The sequence below is a fragment of the Mustela nigripes genome, chromosome 6, assembly GCF_022355385.1.
Source record: "Mustela nigripes isolate SB6536 chromosome 6, MUSNIG.SB6536, whole genome shotgun sequence".
NCBI lineage: Eukaryota > Metazoa > Chordata > Mammalia > Carnivora > Mustelidae > Mustela > Mustela nigripes.
Genome location: NC_081562.1, coordinates 38,122,108 through 38,136,991, shown reverse-complemented (window position 1 = coordinate 38,136,991; position 14,884 = coordinate 38,122,108). Strand labels below are relative to the sequence as shown.

The 14,884-nt window shown below is 35.4% G+C and overlaps 1 protein-coding gene across 1 annotated transcript in view; it reads left to right on the top strand.

Annotated features, from left to right (window-relative positions):
* The window catches only part of PTPRQ (protein tyrosine phosphatase receptor type Q), a 193,453-nt gene that overhangs the window by 22,441 nt on the left and 156,128 nt on the right, over window positions 1–14,884 (top strand). The window contains exons 10-14 of the mRNA XM_059402405.1: window positions 5,984–6,164; window positions 7,486–7,647; window positions 7,752–7,931; window positions 8,527–8,634; window positions 8,781–9,062. Of these exons, the coding sequence (XP_059258388.1) occupies window positions 5,984–6,164; window positions 7,486–7,647; window positions 7,752–7,931; window positions 8,527–8,634; window positions 8,781–9,062 (913 nt within the window). The remainder of the gene's footprint in view (window positions 1–5,983; window positions 6,165–7,485; window positions 7,648–7,751; window positions 7,932–8,526; window positions 8,635–8,780; window positions 9,063–14,884) is intronic.

The window sequence follows — 14,884 nt, the reverse complement described above, 5'->3', positions numbered from 1 at the left end:
TGAAGGTCATTTTCAGAGCACTGAAAAGGCCTTTATGGTGCTTTTACATGCCTGATACTTCTCTTTTCAGATTATGGCCTTGTTACTCTTTCTGTTGTAAAAGTTCAAAACCATGGGGTTACCTCTGACTTGGGTTATACTGAACGTTGAGTAGTCATTCAAGATTAAGCCAGCTATTTTTACCTCCAAAGGGTAATTCATACATCTATATTTCATTCCTGGGTCCCCACCATAGCTCTGGATTGCATAGTCTCTTGCCTGGACTATTGTTGTCTTACTGCATCAGTTTTCCACTGTCGTATAACAATTTGCCACAAGCTCAAGACAACTCATATTAGGGGCACCTGGGTGGCTCAGTGGGTTAAAGCCTCTGCTTTTGGCTCAGGTCATGATCCCAGGGTCCTGGGATCGAGCCCCACATCAGGCTCTCTGCTCAGCGGGGAGCCTGCTTCCTCCTCTCTCTCTCTCTGCCTACTTGTGATCTCTGTCTGTCAAATAAATACATAAAATCTTTATTAAAAAAAGACAACTCATATTAATTTATTATGTCACAGTTTCTGTGAGTCAGGAATCCACACAGCTTAGATGCATTCTCTGCTTAGGGTCTTGTAATATTGTGGTCAGAGACTGTGCTGTGTTCTCGTCTGGTGGCTTGACTGGGAAGAAGCCATTTCCAGACTGATCAGCAGATTTAATATCCTTTTGACTGGAAAACTGAGGGCCTCAGCTTTTTGACTGGATGCTAGCCTTAGTCCCAGATCACAAAGGCCTCCCACAGGAAGATGGTCATGAGGATTTTCCCAAAGTGGCCATTTAGTTCATCCTGCCCGCAAGGGGAATCTGTTTGGTACAATGTAATCATAGGAATGTCATCCTCTCACCTTTGCCTGGTTTCATTGGTTATATGCAAATCATAGTTCCCACACAACCATAGGAATTATACAAATGCATGAACAGCAGCAGGTAGGAATAATGGGGGGGGTCACATGAGAGTGGGTACACCACACGGTCCCACCCCACTATTACATATTTCACACTCTATTAGAATAATCCTTCCAGGTTTATGTATATTATTTATACTTCTCTCTAATGCAAAGTAACTAAAAATCGAGAAGAGATGGGGAAGGTATATATCTATTTAAGAAATCTAGCTCCATGGTAGAAAGTGAGTCATCCTTATTGAAAATTTTTTTTCCAGCGACCTTTTATGGTTTGTTCATTTCTTAATAAATAGGGATTATATGAGTATGCTGAAACATGTATAAGATTTCATTTTCAATATTTAAACAAATTCTTGAAGAATATATTAGAAAATTAAATCTCAGAATTTGAAGACTTTTGTTTTAGATTTTATTTATTTATTTGACAGAGAGAAAGAGAGATCACAAGTAGGCAGAGAGGCAGGCAGAGAGAGAAGGGGCAGCAGGCTCTCTACCAAGCCAAGAGCCCGATGTGGGGCTCGATCCCAGGACCCTGAGATCATGAATGGAGCTGAAAGCAGAGGCTTAACCCACAGAGCCACCCAGGTGCCTACATTTGAAGACTTTTATTTCAGCTTCCAAATTTATATATGAATTGCATGTATAATATGCCTAATAAATGATTGGGAATCCAGACTCTGCTAAAATATTTGATCAGCTCTGATAATAGGGTAACTACTACCATAAAAACAGCTCCTATTCTATGAACTTTAAAATATTCTTCTTTGTGACCTCGCAGGCATGTGGTTATTAAGTAACTACAAAGTTCCAAGCATTCTGTTAGGTCCAAGAAATACACAGATGAGTAAGAAACTACTCTGTTCTCTAATTGTTCAGAACTGAACTATTTTTCTTCTAATGTTTACCAGTTTGTTTCCTCTCTCTTCTCTAGACTCACATGGTATGAGCTTGGAATTTGGAACCAGAGAAATCTGTTTCAGTCCTACTTCTGCTATGACTATTTTTGTGAACTTGAACAGATGACTGTAAAATTAAGCTCTTGATACCTCTTTGGGCTATAATGAAGTGATATATGAGTGAAAGTACTTAGCACTATATTTGACGCATAGTAGTTTTAAATGTCATTCTTTGTAGTAGTAACAATAGTACACAGTAGTGTAATTTTTTATCATTTGAAAACAATGGTCGTTTCCCTAAGGCTTAATGTCCTCAGTTTCTCATCAGCTGTGGTTTCTGGATCCATCATATTATTGATTACTCTCCTATGTATATTTTCCAGTTTGTCAATGAGCCTCTTAATTATCTGAACACAATATTCCATATGTAATTTGATTAGATCTGTCTTGAGAAGAAATATTTTCTACCTTGATGTTCATTTCTTACTTCTTTCAATGCAAAGAATAAAATTAATTTCTTAGCAAGACTTATTCCACTGAGACTAAAGTCTGTAAAACCCTTGAGTCATCTCTCCATGGACTGCTCTTAAGTTGAATTTTCAGTCAGCTCTCATCCTGTACTTGTTCTCCTGGTAGAATCCTGGAGCATTTTCTCCCCTAAAACACCATCTTGCTGCCTAATGTTATGAATTTCTGTGATTTATACAGATACATCTTTTCATCCAATTTATTTCACAAGAATCTCAATCTTTGTCATTGGTGAACATGAGAAGAAAGCCAGCTAAATGCTTGACCAATTGCTATGGAATGAAGCTGACAGGACTCAAGGGTAGCTTAGGAATGCTTGTGATAAAGTTTACTTTATTGACCATTAGGAACAGAAAAAGAATTAAGCCTTAAGGATTTGTCACCCAAATAATATGCAGGAGGATACAATATCCATTAGGTTTCCAAACATACACTAATTGCGGACTTTTCTTTTTGCCACTGCTTAATAACAGCATAAATCATGTTCTATAATAAAATATAGAAGGCTTTCTTAAGAATAAGTCAACTGTTTCATTAATTTAACCCAGTAGACCTCCAGTGAGTCCAAATTGATAGATGTAATGGAGTTTTTTCTTTAGAAATAAAATCACATTAGCTATAATGAAGGTAATTACACGTAGAATCGGGTTGGTTTATACAGATGGATTAGGAATTTAACTCTGAGGAACTTGTAATTCTTTCACATAAATTCCAAAGATTCCTGGGTAACATATGAGAGGCCTTTCATGTTGGTGAACTGTGACATTTCCTAAGTCAATTGTGTTCAACCAAGGGAGATTTTGCTCTCCAGTTGGCAATCTTTGAAGACGTTTTTCTTTGTCACAACTGAGGAGATGCTTCTCATGGGTCGGGACCAGGGATGTTGCTAAACCTCCCACAACAAAACATTATCTAACACAGAATGTCAATAGTACTGAGGTTGAGAGCCTGGGACTAACTCAGTCTGAAACCTTTAGGAGTTGCAGTGGGCTTCTTTTCCCTTCTGTTTCTCTCACGTCCATTTCTACCACTTCCAACTACTTTTTCTTTCTTTCTTTTTTTTTTTTTTTTTTTTTAAGATTTTATATTTGACACAGAGAGAGAGAGAGAGCGAGAGAGTGAGCAAACACAAGCCGGGGTAGTGGCAGGCAGAGGAAGAAGCAGACTCTACACAGAGCAGGGAGCCCAATGTGGGGCTCAATCCTAGTATCCTGGGATCATGACCTCATCCAAAGGCAGATGTTTAACCAACTGAGCCACCCAGGCACCCCCTAGTTACTTTCTTCAGTTCTAGTTCTTTCCCATCATTTTTGCTCTTGAGATAATTATTTTTTATTCTTTGAAAAATTTAATATCTGCTGTCTTTTTAAGAGAGGCGAAGTGTGGGAAATATTCATGGCACAGCCCTCTCAGTGGTAACAAATAATATTCTGGGTTGTTGTGAAACCAAGGTTCAAATCATCGCCCCAGTTAGGAAGGGTCTTTCCAGAATATCAGAATTCGAGAGAAATTCAGAAAGTCAAAATTATTTAGGTCAACTCTTTCATTGAAATGGCAGTTGCCAACAAAGATGTTTAACTTAGTTAACCGATAGGATGCTGTGGTTTTACTCCCAATAATGTATCTGACATGGAGTGTAAAATATTGGGAGATTTAATGCAAAGTTGTAGTTCAGGGGGAAATTGTACTAATTCATTGTACCTTCTGTAGTGCTTTGTACACAGTAGACTCTCAAAGAGTGGCTGATTGATAGTGGAAACAGCTGTGTGTTTCAAGCATAAACTATTGACTGGAATACCAGAGCATCTCTGAATTATGTGTTTGTGATTCATGCCCTTCCTGATTTCCTTGTGGAGGCAGAACTGAAGTGAGCCGTTGGAAGATAGAAGACCTTTAACTTGTCCCATATAGAGTTCCCTTTTCAGAGTTCTTTTTGCAACAATTTTAGAATAGATCTTATAGGTGTCCCCCTGCTTTCCATCACAATACTCTTCTGGCTAAAAATGTAACAAGATTTAGATAATTTTATTTTATAAACATCATTTGGAGAACTAGAGATTTCCTTGGACCATTTCTCCATTCTTTCATATCTCAGAAAAGTTAATATTCCAATGGCCTATCTTCCTGTTTTTGGCTCTAGGACTAAAGACAACACCAAAACATGTAAGATAATTAAAAAAATAAGAGTACCAAAACTTACTTACATAAATAAAACCTTTATTATATATTATAAGTTTTGAGGATATGAGAGCATGGAGTTGGGAAGGAATAAATGCAAAAAGCATTTTTGCTTTTCTTAAAAAGGTAAATTTTGAAGTAGAACTTGAAAAGGAATGGACCAAAAGCAAGTAGTTCTTGCAATTTTTTTTTTTCAAAATGATTTTATCTTGGAAAATTTTGAACAGATATAATAGTAGAGAAGAGAATGTAATAACCCCCTATTAGTCCTTCACCTTGGTTTAGTAACCAACATCCTGCCACACCAACATCAGCTGTTTCCCATTGTTACTATTGCCTTAGACATATTTTAGAATGAATTCCAGACTTCATTTTGCTCCTACATGCCTACTTAAGAGCAAATCTCTAAAACTTATGGACATTTTAATTCATATAATGATTCCATTACCATGAGTATCAGAATTACTAATATTGTTTTGGTATCATCTAATATCTAGAACATATTCAAATTTTCCTGATTATCTTTGAAGACTGTGTTGGTAGGTATGTACTAATTAGAATCCAAAGTCCACACATTTCATTTGGTTGTTAAGTCTCTTAAGGCAACATTTACTTTGATTAACACTTAGCGTTATTTCCGAGGTTGAAAAACTACAGAAAATACTTAATAGTATTTGGCCCAAATACCTTTTCCTCTATCAGTTATGCTGTGTGGGGAGGGAGAAGGGAGAGAGTCATCTTGTTATCCCAATAGAAACTCTTTCTTTCTTTATCTGTAATGTGCCCCTGATATTTTCTCTTCAGTATAGGTTAATTTGGTGAACTTGACACGTGTGAAGTACATTATGGGATGTAGGAGCAATCACGGTTGCTTAAAATATTCTTTAGGTCCAGAGCCTTGGACAAGCTATTTGAAAGCTATTGCCATGCAGCTTTGTTCTTGTCTGTAACTTCCCTTGATCAAAGATAAACTACTGTTTATTGATGTATCAAGTGAGCATGACAGCCTCTCACACCTCATGTGCAAATGAGAACACAAAGATAGAGAAGCAAAACACATTTTAACAAGGCAATGTGCCCAGAACACTTACTTTTGGGGGTGAATAGTTTTAAAATAGTTTAGTTATGAAACTTCTGTATGCGGACAACTAATTTTACAATAAAGTAACTCACTCCAGTAACAAATATCCCCTTCATCCCACAATACAGTATTGATCTCTTAAATAATGGAGTGATCAGGATGTGTTAAAATGATGCAGGAATTTAATAGCTCTAGGATGAAATCTGGGAATGTAAAGGAAAACAGTAGCCATGGAAATAATATTATCTTTTTAAAAAGTGTGATTCCAAAGTTACTAGTTTTTTAAGTTAAATACTTGAGCGAAGTCATTATTAAGTGTAACTGTTAGAGTCATGGTAAATGTCTGTTTTTAACTGCAGTATATAGATGACCCTATGACTCCAGAAACTGTGAACATAGTAGAGTCAATGGCAGAATTATTTGAGGGTTCAGCAGAGATATCTTCAGACCTGTACTCTCTTGCTTCCGCTATATATAACAGCCATGCACATCATAACTTTCCTGTGAGGAACAGAGTTGAAGACCAGCATTCAGCAATTGGTAGGTACAATTTTTATGTTCTTTGAAGTGCATTTCAAACCACCAGTCCTAGCTAGCCCAGATATGAACCTTAACTTCGAGTTCAACCATGTTATTAATGGTTCATGAGCTGGAGTCAGATTTTTTTTCTTCTTCAACTGTTGGATAACCTCATGCAGCAAATGGAAATGCCACACAGGCAGGAGTTGGCCCCTCCTAACCCATCTGACCTTCCTCCTAGAGAAAGTAGCACCCTAGAGTCTCTGGCCAAGCTGCATAGACAATCAGTTATTACAGTTGCCAAAGCAGGTGTGATGGGGAGGGATTAACATATCTTCAAATCATTTACAGGCCTCCCACTCTCTGCAGCTTTTGAGTAATAGGTTTTCAAATGTCACTAAAGGTAAATAGGTCAGAAAGTTACAACTCTAGTGCATGCGGTGATAAACAGGTGTAGGTGACCCCAGCGATGTGGTGATGTCATTAGTGTATACACTTGCTTTTCAGGGTCAGTAGATCTTATTGTTTCTAAGAGAAGAATGCCATAGATAGCAAATTAAAAATACTTGGTTACACGACACAAGATCTAAATGATCTCTTTGGTCATTCTAAGAGTGAGAAGAATTTTTTTTTCATTGCCTTTTTTCTGATTTGGTAATTATCTCATTCCAAATTAAAAGTGTTATGTTATATTATGATGGTAGAATTAGTAAAAAAAAAATCACATTGTATTCAATATATGTTTATTTCATTTACTGATACATTTTTTTCCTGGGCAAAGACCAGAGCAAGACCAAAAATTAAGAGACCTACAATTTCTGATACAGATGTTTCCTTGGGTATTTGTTTGGCCTAATTTTTATTTAACATTGTTGGAAGCACAGGTTCTTAATTTAAAGAAATTAACATTTGTTGAAATCCTTATTCAGGCATATTTATGTGTAAGTTACCCTAGCACGTTTACTTTAAACCTCAAAGAGTTTTAATAAAGGTAAGGTGATTTTTGAGTCCAAATAATTCTCATTTTGATAATATTTACATTACAACAGAGCATTGACTTATAACATTTTAATTTGATATTACTGCCTCATCTTTCATTTCAGAAAGCAATTCTTAGCCAGTCCCTTTCAGAAGTCTATATTTTTCCAAAACCTTAGTCTCATGTTCCAGGATGTATGTATTATTAATAATATATATATATATATATATAATTCATACATATCTTCATTATTTTGCATAAAGAAGTACATAGAGAAATTAATGACTAATGTGAAGTCAAGTTTAAGATTTCACTCTGTGAGCAAAAAATAATTTTGATGATTTTTTTAACTGATTTCAATAGGAACTACAGAGAATCTGTATATCACTAACATTGCAGCTGAACAGCTGTCTTATGTTATCAGGAGGCTTGTACCTTTCACTGAGCACATGATTAGTGTATCTGCTTTCACCATCATGGGAGAAGGACCACCAACGGTTCTCAATGTGAGGACACAGGAGCAAGGTAAGAATGTATTTCCTTTGAAATAATTACCTGCAAATATTTTTCTTACACATTGTAATACATTTTCTTTTTGTTCACATTAATTGTTCATTCTTCTTTACAAGTGCCAAGCTCCATTCAAATTATAAACTACAAAAATATTAGTTCTTCATCTATTTTGTTATATTGGGATCCTCCAGAATATCCCAATGGAAAGATAACTCATTATACCATTTATGCAATGGAACTGGATACAAATAGAGCATTCCAGATGACCACGACAGCCAACAGCTTTCTCATAACAGGTAGAACAATCTTTTTTAAAACATTGCTTTTCTGATGAAAACAGGCATCTCCTTCTGCCTTAAGCACTGCAGGACACGTGCTGCATATTTCAGATTTCCTTATGCTGTGCTGCCATGGATATCTTGAAAAATGTGCAGAAATACCTTGATTAAATGAGTTTTTCTTTATCTATATTTATCTACAAAAAAAGAGAGAGATAATCAGACCACAAGTATTGTACGGACATACTTAACCCAGAAAATATTTTTATCTGGTACACTGAAATAAAGTGTTAAAAACTTTAAATGCATGAATGTGAAAATCAGCTGAAGTAACTGAGTTGAATGCTGTTTGTGCCAGGTCAACATAGTCCTTGCAGTGGGCCAAAAATTATTTTTCAGCTTCAGATGATTGCCTTAATATTCAGAAAAGAAGTAAAATATCAACATGGGAAGGCACTTAAGCCCATGGAATTTTGGAACACTGGGATTACATGGAAACTCACTTGGAGAGCCAGTCTCCCAAATAAATTATTTTCACTAGTCCTTTGTCAAATGAACCTAACCCATGAATGTTATTTTATGATCTTAAGCAGATTACCTGTTGTCATTATAGGGTTAAAGAAATACACAAAATACAAAATGAGAGTGGCTGCCTCAACCCATGTTGGAGAAAGTTCTTTGTCTGAAGAAAATGACATCTTTGTGAGAACTCCAGAAGATGGTAAGAATATCAGGTGCAATTTTAATTAAAAAAAAAAAAAAGCAAGTAGTGTCACATGCTTACTGCTGTCTACCTCATGTTCTCTAGTGGCTGAAGCAATTAGCATGGAAAAATACAGTATTTAAAATTTTGTTTTCATCTCCCAGAGCCAGAATCATCACCTCAAGATGTTGAAGTTATTGATGTTACTGCAAGTGAAATAAATTTGAAGTGGTCACCACCTGAGAAACCCAATGGGATTATTGTTGCTTATGAAGTGCTGTATAAAAATATAGATGCCTTATTTATGAAGAACACCTCAACCACAAACATAATCTTAAGGGACTTAAAACCTTACACCCTCTACAACATTTCTGTCAGGTCATATACCAGATTTGGTCATGGCAATCAGTTATCTTCTTTACTCTCTGTAAGGACATCTGAGACCGGTAAGTTGTGTATTTGTTGTATAATAATACCTAGTAATGAAGTAAACATGGCTGACAATTGTCATATTGTTTATATCTTCAGTAACCTACAATCTCTCATTCTTTTTTATATAATCTAGAAATTTATTTGTTTTTTTTTTTTCTGGTAAGGTGTGGGAAAAGGGCTTGCTGTGTCAATTGTTATGTCTTATTTACATATATGGGAATTCCAAAATAAGGTCAGCGAATTTTTCAAATGCAAGACCTTGAGAAACCAAGGAATCTTTCAGTGTACCTGTAAAATAACGACGTGCTTGCAAATTCAGTAAAAGCAGAGCACACTCATAAGAACAGAGTTCTGTACTCCAATAAGGTATGTGTATAGAGAGGTGCAGAGTGGGAGCATAGGAAGGGCATGCCTGGGTGGGGTTTATGGAAGAGGTAGCATCTGACCTAGTTCTTGAAGAGCAGGATAAAATGGATGTTATTGAAGTTGTTGGGTAGGCAGGGAGGGGAATATCTTATCTAAAGGAAATCATGGAAGCAAGGAATTATACTCTTGGGTTTCAGTTTCAGTGCTACCAGAACAAATAGCATAAGGTAGACATTCTGCTTGATGATCTTAGCTTATTGTTATGTTATGTTTATAATCATATATTGGAGCATCACTCTTAAGCCAACTCTATAATTTATGCCAAGAATTAATAACTAAGTGTAAAGTTACTGGTTGATTCCTACTTTAAAAAAATTAAATATTTATTGACTAGCTACTGGCTGAGCCATGTGGAATTACCATTCCTATGGGTTATAATGGCCAAATATCAGCAATTTCATATGTTTCAGCCGGATGCTCTATGTGAGGCCCTGTCTCTAACCTTGAGGATCCAGGTGTCTAGCAAAGCTAGATATAGAAGCTTTAAACAGAAGTTTCTTCTTGACGCTGTTCACAGATATTAATGAGATGTCGCAAAAGAGCCCATGGAGAATGGCGCTCTTTAATTGCTGGACTGAGAGAATAATAAAAGGAAAGTTTTATAGCACTAAGAGTTATCCCTTAAAATGAAATCTAATTGATGTTAAACTGTATGTTGGCATGTTTCATTGTTTTTATAGAAATTGGTTTTAAAATCAGTATTTTTTTTTAAGAAAAATACCTGCTCTTTACCTGACCTAGCTTTATTTTACATTGGGTCAAGGAAAGAAATCATTATATTTTAAACACCTACAAAGTGCCATGGGCTATGTCATTGGCTTTCATGAAAATTTCCTTTTTAGTTTTAAAATAGAGCATTAAGGTATTATTATCTTCATTGCCTAATAAAAAGCAGGTCTGAAAAGTTCATCCTTTCAGTAAATACTCAACACATATTTGCAATATACCAAGGCTACTGAGAATATAGTCTTGTAAAGGAAAGTGAATTTCTACCCTCTAAAGTTAAAATTAATTGGTGGATGTTTAATTCCTTAAGGTCACCCAGCTGGTAAGTGACGAAGCTGGACCTGGAACTCAAATGAATCAGACTGTAAAGCATATTTCCTTTCACAATATAATCTGTTTTAGAAAACATCAATAAAGTTGGTAAATTATAGAATATATTTGGGATTTTTTTGCGGTGATATTTTGCTGCTTGGGTTCTGCACAGCTTGAGGATGGAAAGGAGAACTTTCAAAGTTCCTGTTATGTTAAATAATCACCATATTTATGAATATTTATCAAATACTTCACTGCTTAAGTGGTCACAGATCAAGAATACCTTATCTTCATGATTATCTATAGAATAATCTTTTTTGTTGGCTAATTTTTACATGCATGCAATCTTTTACTTAGTATTGAATAAGTAAATTTAATTTTCATTTTACTATCTCTTAGATGAGCTTAATTCCAAGGTAAGGATAATAAACCTTAAATGAATATAAGAATTTAATTTGACATGTAATTAAAAATGAGAATATTAGTTTTGAAAGGGATCTTACAAAACATACAGAACTCTTTATTTTATAGATGAGGAGACCCTAGAAATGCTTTAGCAAAATGACTCAAAAATCAGAGTAGATGAGAAGTAATGTTAGGACTTGGAGGTAAGCCTCCTGAGCTAGTGATAAAAGTAGAGAGAAGAAGGAAACAACTTATGCCTGGGCTCACTAGCTCACCCATTTGTGTGGGTTTAGGTCATTTTGACACTAGACTCTTCAGAAGCAAAACAGACCAAATAATAGGGCATAGTGTTCAGTGTCCATACTTCTAATTCTAACTCTCTGTCCTAAAGTGTCTTACTTTCAACATCTTTGCATCCTTCATTCCAGATGGAAATGGTGGACAATGAACTCTACATTACTGACTTTCCTCATAATATGTGTGCAACTACTGAGCCACCAACTTTAGCTCTTTTTGCAAAAGAGGAAGCTAGAATGTTAAGTAGTCTCAAGGTGTCATTTGAAGGAAAATGTACTCAAGAACAATTATCTATTCCCAAGCCTTCATGTTCTTATTAAATACAATGAATTCATCCTCTACTGTTGTTATTAAAAAAAAAAAGAGCCTATTTTTCAATATTGTTTCAGGAGAAATTGAGAGATTGGTTAGTGGTGTGTTAATGCTGCTAGCTTCAAATTAAGAATAAATTTTTTGTGCACATACTTTATCTTGTTTGGGGAATCAGTTTACTTATGCTTGGGAGTAAAATATTCTGTGTTCAAGCAGAAAAGATTAATCTGAGGTGGATCTCATGGCTGTGTGTGTGTGTGAAAGAGAAACTGTGATTATGTGCTTTTTAAGTATAGAATGTATAGTTTGCAAACAAATAAGATTAATTCATGTTTTCTTATACTCAGGGTTCAGTAATCACATAAGGAACTTTAAGTTCTCATACAGATTACCTTTTGGTGATCTTTATTTTTCTCTTTCCTTTTTTAAGATCTAACTTTCTTTGTGGTAAGTCTAACAAAATACCTTGAATATGTCTGGTATGTAGTAATAACCACTAGTGGATAGCATCTTAGATGTTGACCAGAATTTTGTGTAAGACCCTATAGATTTATTTATATTAATGAATAGAAATTAAAAAATTTTCTACATGTCATTGTAATTGTGTATACCAAACAACAATCTTTTGGCATACTAAAAATTACATGTCACTTCCTGTTTTAGGACCATCATGAGCAAACTTTTCTTATTTTTATTTTTTAAATAGATTCAACTTACTTTCAACTGATTGTAATAATTTATTTTTTATTCATTAGTTATCTATTTTACACAATACTTTTTCAATTTGACACACTGTGTTAGTTCAGAAAACTCTAAGTCCATCATTACTCTCCAAAATCAGTAAGCCATCAGGTCTGTCTTCTTCATTTTCCCTGAATCCAACACTGGTTATCCCTAAGGATAAATGAATAAAAATGCAAAGGATATCAGCCTGGGGTCAGGGATGTATATTTATTTTCTGACTACTGGTAGTAGGCAGACAACTCCAGAGGGACAACTTAGTAAGTTCCAATGAGAATTTTTCAAAATCAGAAGTCATAATGAGTTATGAAGTTCAGGCATTGTATTACTAACTCCTTTTATTCTTGCTGTTAAAGAGCTATTCAATTCAATCTTGTTTTGCTTAGCTGTGACTTTCTCTCTTGCTTTTAAATATATTTTATGTCATGTTGAATGTATTATTCATGGCCTGAACAGGTTTTCGTGGATTCATGCATTGTGGATATAGCAGTAAGACAGAATCCCTACCATCCTAGAACTTAATATTTTAGATGTTTCACAGAAAATAAATCAGTAAACAAGTAATGTATATGACTTCGGTAGTGTTAAATTCTAGTAAGAAAAAAAAAAAAACATGGAAAGAATAGAGAGTTATTGACTAGTAAACAGACTGTTTGAGGCAGAGGACAATTATATTGGCCCAGAGAGAGTAACAAATGTATAAGAGTAAATTAGATGAGGATAAAAAATAAAAATGCTCCAGAAGAAGGAATAGCAAAAGCCAGATCCTCAGATGGGAAGATACTTGTGTGGTTGAAGAAGAGCAGAGGACTTCTGTCATTTGAGTACTAGGAATTATGGGAAGAGAATTAGCAGATGAGGAGAGAGACAAGCTGGCGAAGGTAGACTGTGCAGATTCTTGGTGTCATTCTAAGAGGTTTGGAGTTTAATTTTAATGAGTAGCTATTGAAGAATTATGACAAGAACATGATATGATTTGTAATTTTGGAAGGTCATTACTCACTATATTGGATTTGGGAATGCGGAGAAAAACACAATTACTTACTAGGTATTTCATTTGAATACCTGGGTGAATGATGGTACCATTTACTGAGATAGGGAAGTCTGGAGAAGAGGTCAGCTTGGAGGAAATTCAGTTCTGCTTTGAACATGTTTTAAATATCTGATTACTTGTTATTAAGGCAATTGGATATGTAACTTTGAAACTCAGGGAGAGGATTCAGGGTTGAATATACAATTTGAAGTCAAGGGATGAGATAAAGTCACCTCAGGGGGCATGTAGATAGAAATGGAAAGAAGCAGACACCTATGTTCTGAGGCAATATAACCTATAGACTTGGGGAAGTCAGAGAGGAGTTAGTCAAGGACTAATCAGAAGTGGGTTGTGGTGAGGTAAGAGGAAAATCAGAAGATTGTGTCTTGTAATGCAAGTGAATAAAGATTTTCAAGTCGAAGGAATCTATTTCCTGTGCCAAATACTGCTGCCAGTGAAGTGAGTAAAATGAGGGCATACAACTGAGTGGTTTAGCATTATGGAGATCACTTGTGACTTCATGACAGCAGGTTTCATGGAAAAAATGGAGGAAAATGCCTGACTAAATAAAGTAAGACAAAGAATGACAGATTGAAAAAGTGGAGAAAATGAGTAAAGCTGACTTTTGAGCACTTTTGATATGACATGGAGGACAGAATGGAGCAATATTTGAAAGGGAAAAGGGAGTCAAGTGTCTTTTTTCTTTTGCTGTGATATAACATGTGTATGTGTGTTCACATCGACACAAAATAGAAATAATTCAACAAAAAGAAAAATCAATAACACAACAGAGAGGGAATAACTTCAATTCTAAAACCTCTGACCAGATAAGATAGAATGGAATCTAGCAAAGAAATGGGGGGCTGGCCAAATTTCCATCTACTGTTGAATGGATAAAGAAGCCTATTAAAACAAACGAATAAATTGAGGGTTGCTGGGGGGAGGGGGTTTGGGAGAAGGGGGTGGGATTTTGGACATTGGGGAGGGTATGTGCTTTGGTGAGTGCTGTGAAGTGTGTAAACCTGGTGATTCACAGACCTGTACCCCTGGGGATAAAAATAGATGTTTATAAAAAATAAAAAGTTAAAAAAAAAAAAGAAGATGTATTTTCATACAATGGAATGCTACTCAGCCATCAAAAAGAATGAAACCTTGCCATTTTCAATGACATTGATATAGCTAGAGAGCATTATGTTAAGAGAAATAAGTCAGTCAGAGAAAGACAAATACCAATGCATGCAGAACTTAAGAAACAAAACAGATGAACAGAGGGGACAAAAAAGAGAGGAAAACCAGGAAGCGGACTCTTAACTATAGAGAACAAACTGATGGTTACTGGAGAAGAGGTTAGTGGAGAGATAGGTTAAATAGATGATGGGGATTAAGGAGGGCACATATGATGAGCCCTAGGTGTTGTATGTAAGTGATGAATAGCTACATTCTACACCTGTAACTAATATTACACTGTATGTTAATAAACTGGAATTTAAATAAAGACTTGAAAGAAGAAATAAAAATAAGTGCCGAGCTGTGTCTTGGAAGGAAGTTAGGAGAGAAAGCAGTTAAAGGAAAGTCAGTAGAAGG